The sequence below is a fragment of the Poeciliopsis prolifica genome, unplaced genomic scaffold (assembly GCF_027474105.1).
Source record: "Poeciliopsis prolifica strain line A6 unplaced genomic scaffold, Auburn_PproV2 SCAFFOLD019, whole genome shotgun sequence".
Taxonomy (NCBI): domain Eukaryota; kingdom Metazoa; phylum Chordata; class Actinopteri; order Cyprinodontiformes; family Poeciliidae; genus Poeciliopsis; species Poeciliopsis prolifica.
Window position 1 is genome coordinate 5648638 of NW_026562394.1, and position 11619 is coordinate 5660256.

An 11619-nucleotide genomic window follows, 5' to 3' on the forward strand; every position below is an offset into this window, starting at 1 on the left:
ATAAGGTATTACGGCGGACAGAGAAAGTAATTATGGTCCATGCTGAAAAGATCTTTTCAGTTCAATGTGAGGTTATCACAGCAGAAATTTGATCCCTTTATTTTTGTTAGAATGTAACAAAGAATTGAACTGAATGCTAGTTCAATACTGGATAGCATCAAGCAAATTGCCTGGTGCTAACCAAATGGAAAATACTATGACCTGGTCCAAAAATTTTTCTCTGAGACTTCTCAGTACTCCCGGTATTCTCAGTATTCACATTCGTCTTCTGCGGCGTGAAGCGAAACCCTTCGTGTCTATGCTGTGACAATTGAGAAGCTGTTTGTTAATGCAACAAAAATCTTGTGCTAAAAGTCAAATAAACCGCTTATTTCAGCGATTTAGCAGAGGTTTTCCAAGGAGACCATACAGGGTGGTAAACCACTTAATCGAGTAAGCGAGATTACAAGAGGACCTTTTCAGGAAACACCGTAGGTGTCGAGACTTCTTACCTTGGTTGCACCGTGATGAGTGTTAATTGCGTTATAATCCAGGATTCGCAGGTTTGATCGGAGTAAGAGTCTTATAAGGTATGGGAGGTCAGATTGAAGCCTGAAAGCAACAAAGGCCCCAAAGGACACATTAGTCGTGGATTAAAAGCAGTATTGCACGAAGGTGACACATGGCTATTGCTGCAAAGGACCTCATACCTTCGGATGCCCAGTTATACTATTACATTATGGATTTTGTAAACTCGTTGAATTAGTCAAGTTTTCCTGCTAAACTTTTTCTACAGTTTCCCCAACTTGAAAAAATCAAACAAATACCTTCCATTATTATACAAAAACTCAAATTCAGAGCATCATTATTTCTGCAACAATAAATAATTCAATCCATCGATCTTTTTTTTTTTTGTACAGCACATTTCAGCATTAAGGTAGTTCAAAGAGCTTTAAATCGTAAAAACACAAATAATACAAAGTCATAGACAGTCAACAGTTAAAACATAAGATTTTTTCAAATGCCATCTTTACATATCAAAATATTGATGAATATTTAATTTATGATGTTCCAAAAGCAACTCTAGACAGTTGGGTTATTAGTTTAAAGGACCTCAGTGTCTCAGCTGTTTTGCAGTTTTCTGGAAGTCTGTTCCAGATTTGTGGTGCTTTGAAGCTGTATGGTGCTTCTCCACATTTGGTTTTGTTTCTGGGGACGCAGAATTACTGTTTTGTCCTTTAACTTGCAGCTGTTCAGTGTATGTCTATGGCACATTTTTATGTTTTTCACCATAATCTCATGTTCTGTCACGTCACAAATATTTATCCAGGTGGCAGTATTCAATCAAAGCCATATCAGTTCTTTTTTTTCTTTTCTGTGAGGTAAAAAGTACTGCGAGGAAAAGGTGCAGGACTTAAAGTCGGGTAAGGATCTTAACCTCACCATACCTTTAAATCCAGACGCATAATGAGAACATGGAATCTGGGGCCACGTTTCACACTTTTGTGTCAGCAGGGACACAGCAACGTTCAAAAACAGTCTAGGGTAAGTGACCGGGAGCAGAGTGAGAATTCTTATGTTGGACTTTTTTGGTCATATTAATAATAAGGTACAGATACAGTAGCAGCTCCACTCAGCTATTTGTTAGCAATTCAAAATTCTTTTCTAAAATCGTACAACCCTACAGAATTCCGTAACGAAGAAATGGTGGGAACCCGATAGAATGATCCTTTTGTGGAAAGTTTGTTCTGTTAATATCTCTGCTGCTTTGATTCTGGCCAAATCTCTTCTGACCATAACGTGGAGGCGCATTAATGCGGCATTGCGACACCTAAGCAAGAATCCTAGCCCAGGATTAAATGGATTTAGTGATCAACACTCAAATCGTCTTTTCTCAGACAGTTTGGTTGCTCCAAGAAAAGACCACATAGTCTTTTGTAAGCGACTTGAAGCCATCTGCAGCCGAGTTTTTGTGTCTCACGCTAGATTAGCACACACATCATCAGCTTCCGAGAGCAGCTGGCTCACAGAAGCAAATCTGGTTAATTGTGTGCATTTTGTGTATCATCATTTGCCAACTAAGAAACAGAGGCAACATTGGTCAACTCTATTTTTTTTCTGCTTGACATTATTTTGGGCAAAAATTTTCTACGTTGTGGGTGAATTAGGAATATCCAAACAAACATCATTAAATAACAAACAAATTAAAACTGAACGTAATGTTTGATATATAGAGTAAATCGAAATGTGATTACTTTTTATGTGTGTAAAGTGGCTCACATTTGTTGTGAAATAAATACATTGAACTAAAGCAAAAAAAACTGAGATTATTTTATTTAAAGTTTTTTTTGTAAATCTCAATTGATTTTTTTGATGTTGGCATGTCAAGTCTATAATCCTCATCTGGTTGCAATGATGTTCATTTCTCAAGAGACGGAGAGGTTACGAAGTGAAGGTGGACATATTTTAAGCTTTGTTGGTTAACAGCAGTTGACAGGCAGTCTGCAGTGACAGGGGGATGTTGCATGTTTGGCAGGTCAACAGATGCTAGGATGACAGTCTATGAAATATTTAAGTCAAGTCACTACCATAACGAAGCTAATATTTGTACAGCCCAGAACCAGAGATGGTATGGACAAAAGGAAAAGCATAGAACATGGCATATGAACTCTGCCTTCATACAGAATGACAAATATTTAAGATATATTTTGAGGCACATGTCATCTTTGTCAACAGTGTATTTTTTTTTCCTATTTTCTCCCAGCTGCAACACTTTCTCCAGGAATTAAGACCTGATACTATAATTTAAATGTGCAGCCAGAATTTTGTGTCTTTTCTGCTGCTTGTCAACAAAATCTGTGCATTTCTTCTAAACAGGGACTGAATATAATGTCACATTTGTTTGTCATCTAAGTATTGTTTTAAATGAGTTACTGACTTGACATAGTTATTAATGTCCACTTCACTCAGGTGAAATATTTAATGATCTCGTTATTGTTAAGAAGAAATTGTGAATATTCAGACCTACTTCTTACAGCCAATCATAATCCCCTCCTGTTAATAGATTTAGGCTAGTTACATTTACTTGAGTCACTTTTTTGTGTGTGTGTGTGTGTGTGTGAAAAACTGCACTTTAGGAGTATTTTTTTTATTATGCTGTATTTTTTATTTTTACTTGAGTGATTTTATTATGAATTATTGCTTCTCTTACGTGAGTATAAATTCTGGATTCTCAGGCCACTCAATGAGAAACAAACATGTTTTAACCAACCAACACCTGCAGTTTCAGTTATAGATTTGTAAGTTTTTTATTGAAAGGAAGATTGGAAAATTTTTCTTTTGCTTGATTTTGTTTTTATTTTACTTAACTCATATAACTTATTGTCATTTTGGCCCTTAGAATACCAACATTTCCAGTTAAGTCTATATTTTTGCTCAATCTGATGATGTAATTTAAAAATAAATAAATAATTGACAATTTGAGCACTCAGTATTTGAGCAGACATTTCACCAAATACTTTTTACTCTTGAGTAATTTTGTGGACGGCTATTGTTTACTTTTCCTTGACTGAAAATTTGTTGAAATAGTGCGACCCCACCTCTGCCTGGCAATGCATGAAAATTAATCTAGATATAAAAATATATCTACAATTGCACTTAGTAATGCACAAAAAAATTGTTTGGTGATAGTACTAAACAAGATGGAGGCTATGTACATTTATATATCTGACATATTGATTTTTTTCCCAAGTGCAACTTTCTGTTTTCGGTTGTTAAGTGAGGATTTGAAGTCGCAGATCATAAACCTGATACCAATATTACTTGTAAAACATTGAGTTTTTTTTATGTAGAATTTGTCAAATGTGGTTAAAAAGAATTGACAATAGGACACTCCAAACTATTCCTTTTGTTTTTATATTTAGTTTTTCAAAGCAGGAATTAATGCTTGGCTCAAATTAATTTATTTGAAAACTTTACTTTGCTGCCATCTTCTGGACAAGGTTAAAACTTCATAAACATCCAATTGCTTTGCCTTTTAGCAAAAGTTGCTACAACCAGTAACTGGCTTTACAGACAGAGGTCCTAACAAAGGGCAATTCCATTAAAATACCAGACTATGTTTCTCCAATGAGCCACGTCAGCACCTTTTATCGAAGTCTACTTAACACGACATGCTTAGTAAAAAATAGGCCTTATTAGTTTCACACATCCAGATTTCTTTCTGATAACAGAGAAGGTCGCACCAATTAAAAAAATCGAGAACTTCATTACAACACAGACATTTTATTTACGTCATCACTTTGAAAGTATGCAACTTGAAAATCTGCAACACTGGATATAAAGTGAGACAAATGTATTGGTATTGTTAAAACACATCCATGAACATGCCCATCGACATTCATTATCCTCATCACTCACACACAAATCACAAAAACAGCATAAATCTGAGCATGCCAAACTCCTGAAAAATCCCCACGTGTTGCATATTATAGTACTGTACAAACTGATGTTGCATATTTACTCAATGTACAAAACAGAGAAAAAGAAAAAAAAAGAACTCTGAACAGCTGAACCACAGTGACATGAATGGCTGAAACACACTGGACACACTCCATTACCTGATTTTAGATCTTAAATGCAAACACAGACGCACACACAAAAGTACCTCACTCATCCGTGCTAAGGCAACAATGACATTTTATGCAAAATAAAAGCAGACATATTACTTAGCTTAGTAACCGAGCTGTTGCAGTGGCACAAGTTACACGAGCGATTAAGTGTTGTCCCATCAAATTCAAAAAAAACCGAGCTGCGGCAATGTGATGTGAACATTTCAGCCTGATGCGACCAACATCTATTTCTGCCTCTAAAGCTTAAACAGATGTTTTAGTGAGCTCCAAAGTTGAACAGAAACTCATTTATTTCTTAACCCAGATGATAAAAGACGACAAAATGAAGGCGCTTGGAATGCCACAAAGACAAATGCATGGGGAGACGATTCCAAAGCATGTTTAATGCTGACCATTCTTTAAAATGCAAACAAAAACACAACTGAATTAATACCGTGGCTATAAACAGTCATAATTACATATAAAACAAATAATATATTTAAAAAAATTACACTTCTCCTTGTGCTGAATAGTACAACTGAAGAGGTCGTCTCATCAAGTTATCAAAAATATTAATATTCTTTAGACCCAAACAGATGAGCTGAGGTATTAACCACTGCTAATGAAAAACATGGCCTGTTCCCCGATTAAAATTAATCTAACGCCGTTCACTTGTTTTGATAAAAATCAAAAAATGGAAGTATGTGTGTGTCCCGATTCTGTTAAAACTGAAGCCACTTTAAATTAATGGTTTTCCCTTAAAATATACAGAAAATGTTAAAAGGAGAAAAAAAAGGGGAGGGGGGAAAACAGAACAGCAACACATGTACAAGACCTCTATCTTACATTTGAACATACAAATAGAGACTTTGTATAAAATTATACATCTAAGAACTGGTGTGCAGATTTTTTCGAGACGGGTTTCAGCACACACACAGGGCCGAAGCGTGCTGTGGCAGAATGCCACCGTCCTCAGACGGATCCGATTCCGCGTTGTTCGGCTGTAGGGACTGTTCAATGTTTGCTTTCCCATGAAGTTTCTTCTGCAAGCAACCTTTGCTGGGAGACCCGCCAAGCCGGGTATTAGGGCCTTTAAGTTCAGGGGCTCTGGAGGAGGACCGGCAGGGCTTCTTTGAAGGAGGAGCCGAATCGTCGCAGTCCATCTGGGTGCTGGACGGGTCTTGCTTCTCAAAACCGTTCGTCGATCGGTCTGCGGGGTGCAGCGTGGAGTCGGCGTCGGGTAAGAGCTGCGTGGTGGCACAGAAAGCCGCCTCGTACAGCCCGAAGGCCTGTTCCAGTGTTCGAGAACTTTCTGTAAAAGGGGACGGGGGGTCCAGCGGACCAATTGGCTGAAAAAAAAAAAGAAACAAAGCAGACCAAATGAGGTTTCAGAAGAGAAAATGGTATACGTTTATGAAATGCTGTGACTTTATTGTTTTCCCACATACCCCTTCAACCTTTTCTCATTTTGTTACCATCAAACCTCAATGTTTGTTACTGAAACTTTGTGACAGACCAACAAAAAGTAAAATGAAGTGGTAAAAAAAAAAAAAAAGGATTTCAATGTGATAATGTGCGAAGAGATTAAGCCTAATGGGTTTCTCTGGAGAATTTGTAGACAAGATGAACACGACCAACATGCGGAACAACAAACAGTGAGCGGTGAACAAGTAACACCATCCACATGGTGAAGCATGGTGGTGGCAGCATAGAAAGATGGGGTTTGTTTTCAGTCAGCAGGGACTGGGAAGTTGATTGTGGTTGATGGGAAAATGGGTGGAGCCAAATCCAGGACGCTCCTCAAAGAAAACCTTTTGAAAGTTTCAAAATACTTGAGGTTTGTCCTTCCAGCAAGACAAATACTAAAAATACAGCCAATTAAACTCACTGAACTACTTTAAAAATATTTTTTTTTGTAGTTTGGCAAACCTAATGGGCGCATGCACAAAAAGACTGTGATTGACACAAACACCAAATACAAGTCCATAGAAGACTATTCAGATTATGCACTGTTGTGTTTTAGACCATCACATGAAATCTAGGGATGCATTTTGACACCAGATCTTTTTTTTTTTTAAATTGGTGCACTGCTAATGAAATCTCAATAAAAATACACAGAGGTTTGAAAGTGTAACATGACAAAATGCTTCAAAACTACTTAAAGTGCTGCACAAATGATTTAGATGGATTTGTCCCTTTTAGTTTGATTTCCACCAATAACTAAAATGAGACACACTAACGAGAGTGAATAAAACAGGACAACAAAAAAACTTGAGAGTTTTAAACGACTGGAATGAAAAATATTCAAGTATGGCTATGGATCTAGTTTTGAAATGTAATGATAATATATACTTCAAAAACTGTGAAAATTTTATTTACTTATTAATGGGAGCAGGTTAAAAAAATGATCACATAGAGGTAAATAAAAGTTTGAAGATCTGAAAAAGTTCAATATCAGATCAACTTTGACAAGTCTGTCTATGAATTTCTGGTATATTCTGAACTATAATCAAAAGGTCAGCTCTACATTTCTTTAAACGTTAAATGTTTCATATCAAGGTCCAAAACTCAGATCCACAAATCGGGACATTTTCTTCTGATTCTATTCGATTGCTTTCAAATGTGCTGCTAGACTAAAGAAACCCATCTTAGATCTTAGCTAATAGTTGATCTAATAATAGCAGCAATCATTTAACACATTTTCATTGCTGAGCAGTCACCTCACTACCAATCCAGGCATGTCCATCGCTCATGTTCTTCTTCATATATCTCATCTTCTTCATAAAACATGCCATCCTCATGCTCCGCCTGTTGGCCCCGAAAACAAAGAATGATTTGGTAAACCAATGACCCTTCTTCATTTGATTGGCTGCTGTTATCTTTGATGAGCGGTTTGTGGCATCTACAGTATAGTTCAACCGGAGGAAGTCGTAAAGCTGATTGACAAATGGGTTGAAAACATGTAAAAGGAAAACAGGAAATAGTCAAGAACAAACAAATGAACATGTACGGAGAAAACAATTGCACAATCAGAGCAGCAGTGCCGCATCAAGAAACAAACTTTTCTTCATGCCTGATCTTGTTTGTGAAACCTTGACATTCTTAAAACACAATGCAACAAATCAGCGGCTCTTGACCTTTTGGATCTCGCACGTGTTATACGGCGTTCCAGGGTAGGGAATTTGGTCGATGCCTGTCGCCATGTCAACGACAATCTCGTCTCGGTGCATGGGGATGGGTGGGCCGCCGCGCTCCTGCAGGGCCAGGACGATGACGGTGGTGTTGTCCGCTCGGAGCATGCGCTCTTTCCAGAACAGCAGAGCCGTGCATCCCAGCCTTCTGGCGCAAGACATTCCCTTTGGTCCCTTTGAGAAAGACGAATGAAGTTGTTGAACCTTTTAAGGTGTCGTTGATATGGGAAATACCAGGCAACCTAAAATCGCAATCTGCTTTGTTTAACAATGTCTAGCATTACGTACTGCCATTTTATCGTGGCTGTAACACATATTCACGGCGTTCTTGGGCGGCATCATATTCCACAGCCCATCGCTGCCGAGAATGATGTAGCGATGCCGTTTGGGATCGAGGGTCATCACAGTGGTATCGGGCTCAGGAGAAACAACAAACTCTCCACTGTAGAAGTCGTAGCTCCACAGGTCACCTGTCCACAGACGATAAAATACGATCAGTGTTGTTTAATTGACTTGCACTGGAATTTTGCTGAAGGAAAAAAGAAAAACGACCAAGGCGTTCTTTACCAAGGGAACGAGCGACTGCGAGGAATGGGATTTGGTCTATGATGGTACTCCTCCTCACAGGCCCGTTGTGCGTCAGCCTCGGCCTCTTCCACACAACACGGTTAACCCCAGACTTCTTCATGACACTACGATTAAGGAGATGCAACACAACCACAAACATCAACACAAGGCTCTTGTGGAGTTAAAAATCAATTTCTAATCCCTAGAACAATGAAGACACAGAGGGTTATCGGTGATTTTGTGACCTTTAAACTGACACTTTCTCTGAACGCCACTCACCTGCCACCCAGTCGCTCAATCCTTTCTTTTTCTTTCGGAAGCTCAGGTTTGTGGTCTTGCGTTATTTCAAGCGCCTGGAGCGTGATGTCAGAGTTGTCTTCTTTCACTCCAACCACCACGGCCGAGTCTCCCACATGAGCGACGTACATGTGAACGCCCCGGATCACGATGACGCTGGCCGTGGTGCCCGACGTGCTGGGCAGGCCAGTTATAGTTTTCGGCCACTCTGCTGTGAGGAGGGAAAAAAGATAAATGAAGAAAACGTTGACTGATTGTTGCTGTGAAAGATTATATAGGGTAGACGTTTTAGAGTGTTTTAGATAAGAAAGAAGATAAAATCCTGAAGTAATCAGGTTGAACTTCTGCTGACAGAACATGCTACCCTATCAGCACACACAAAGCTACTCACGCAACTTGAAATTATTTTAGATTTTGATATATAGTTAAAGATGGTATCCTGGTGGAAGGTGAACCTCGGTCTTACATCTTTTGCTGCCTCAACAGGTTTGCAACTCTTAAAAAAAAAAACAAGATACCAACAGATGGGGGAACGGGATGTTCATGATGATGTATGGCAGATAGCATTTGAACGTGTATTAAATTATTCAGTCATCGTCTTCATAAGTTTTTTTTTTTTTTTTTGTCAACCTTTAATAACTACCAGATCAGGTGTCCCGGTCAGGAATCGAACCCAGGACCTTCCGCGTCGAGAATCGACCTCCGTGCGCGTGACGCCCGCTCTGCCTTTACGTCACGCGACGCCCCAGGAAGCACGAGCATACAGGTGTGTCACATTTGTTAAAAAAAATAAATAAAAAAAAGTGTATACGACGTTATTTTCTGCGTTACTTCATCTTTACGACCCTATTTGCTCATTAATGTTCGTGAACAGAACTTGAATGTCACCGAGAATCTGACATTAAGTTACACTAAAGTGGACCGAAGTAAAAGGTTACTTCTAAAACGTAGCACGTGATTTTATTAATGGGTATCAGAGTAAACAGGGGTGAGATAAAAAAAAAACAAAAAACGCAACACTCTTTTTGGTGGTGGGGTTTTGCTAAAACAAATAAATAAAATCAAGAATCTTTTATTTCACGTCTCCCTCGGTGTCACCTTTGTGTTGCTCCAACTCATTAAATCACGTCTGAGAGCGAAGCAGAAGCCGAGTGCGATGCTGCATCATGTGACATCATTATGACGCTCTTAGGTGTGGTAAATATTGACAGAAATAACAGTGGAAAATTATGTTCCTTTCTTTTTTCTCCCTCTTTCAGAACTTACGCAGCTCCTTCCACATTGCGTGGTGACAAGCGATGAAGCCTTTCCGAAGAGCGGCGCAAACCTCGCCGTGGTCCTGAGACCAGAAGCCCCGCTGCCTCTTCAGCAGATCCCACAGATGCTCGCTGGCGAAGTGCGCCGCTTCGCGGCCCCCGTGGCCGTCGAACACGGCGAAGAACGCCACGGACCTCCGCGTGTCAACGACAACAGTCTCGCTCGACGCCGGGGTGCCGACGCTGCAAACGTCCTCGTCGGACAAGCTCTCGACCCACGCAGCGGCGGCTGGACCTGGTCTGCTCAGGCCATGTGGCTCTGTCACAGTCTGTGTGGCGGCGGCGCTCTCCGCTTTCCCCTGCCCTCCATGTCTCTGCGACTTGGGATAGTCCTCGTCTGTTGACGCCGTCGGCTCGTACTCGATCCGGATCTCGATAACATCCTCCATGTATTTTCTCCCTCCTTGATCCGAAAACGCGCTCATACGGAACAGCAGCGAGTCGTTCATGGTCGCGAACGCCTGGCGGGAGCAGTTTACGCAACAAAAACACGCATGTACTGTCCGAGTGAAGCTTCCGAGGTAAAATTTGAACCGATTTTGCCGCGATTGTCTCGCCGAAGGCTTCCTTCCTTTTTGTTTATCCTTTCCAAGGCGTCACGCTGTACGCAGTGACGTCACGTCGTCGCTGTTTCTATCCAGCGTCGTGTGTTTCTACCCATTGTCAGCCATACACTTTATTTAAAGAAAAAAGTAATGTTGTGAACTTCTGGTGCTTTTTTTCGTTGTGTTTTTTTTTCAGAACATCTTTTGGTACCACTAACAAACAAAAAAAACCGACAGTTTTTCTTTTTTCATACCAATAATTTGAGCTACCTTCATTTTAAATTTAGAGGAAAGAAATTCTAATGAAGATAACTGAAGGTTGAAATGCAAAACGTTGGCACATCCTAGAAAAAGTCATTTTGTGTCGAGAGTGACTAGACTAAACATTTAAGATCCTTTCAAGTTACTTGCTGGTTTTTATTTGTCTCTGAAGTTAAACCCCAGCAGTGTCAGAATTCACACGGTTACAGTCAAAATGTAAAAAAAAACCATACTCCATAAGCATAGGTTTGAATGTTTAAGTTGAAATACCTGAGGGAAACTAATTAAAGACAAAAAAAATAAACAGAAAAGTCACCTAACACATACCCTTTTCAATTGTGATCGAAAGGGGTATGCTTAATGTCAATACATTACACATATTAACATTGCACGTGTTAATATGTGTAATATATAACATGATATATACAAATACCTAACCTGTATCGACAGCAGGTTAGGTATGCTGTCGATACCTAACCTGTTGACAGCAGCATCTGCATTTCAATATTCATATAAATACCCTATAAAATAGTTTTCTATTTGTGAGGGCTTGCAGGCTATCCATTTTAAGTGTTAAATACATGTTTTGGTAAATATAAAATTATCTTGACTTTTCAACATTTAATATCCCAAATAAGTTGAGATAAGATAAACTTTCTTGGTCCCAGAATTGGGGGAATTGTTGATAGTGATATATTCTTACTCTGAAAGATACATTCTCTAATGACATCTTTCCAGATAATCATTTCATGTTGATGTGATGAAGTACATCAATTTTGGTTTAGTGTTTACAACAAGCAGTGATTCTTTTAACATATTGCTGGTTTTCCCATTTCTTTGTTTTCATTCAGTT

General features: G+C 39.2%; 1 protein-coding gene across 3 annotated transcripts; it reads right to left on the reverse strand.

Moving 5' to 3' along the window:
• Positions 1-4243: 4243 nt before the first annotated feature.
• Positions 4244-10620, reverse strand: LOC129368412 (protein phosphatase 1D-like). 3 transcript variants are annotated; one of them, XM_055043354.1, is made up of 7 exons: positions 9911-10620; positions 8627-8855; positions 8348-8472; positions 8069-8250; positions 7727-7954; positions 7310-7397; positions 5832-5938 (listed from the first exon to the last, which is right to left on the reverse strand). In XM_055043354.1, the coding sequence occupies exons 1-6, from the start codon at positions 10407-10409 to the stop codon at positions 7314-7316; spliced, it is 1347 nt and encodes a 448-aa protein (XP_054899329.1). In that variant the 5' UTR covers positions 10410-10620; the 3' UTR covers positions 5832-5938; positions 7310-7313. The 3 variants fall into 3 exon arrangements, with proteins under 3 accessions (XP_054899327.1, XP_054899328.1, XP_054899329.1); XM_055043352.1 differs by lacking the exon at positions 7310-7397 and having other exon boundaries at positions 4244-5938; XM_055043353.1 differs by having other exon boundaries at positions 5825-7397.
• Between the last annotated feature and the right edge of the window lie 999 nt (positions 10621-11619).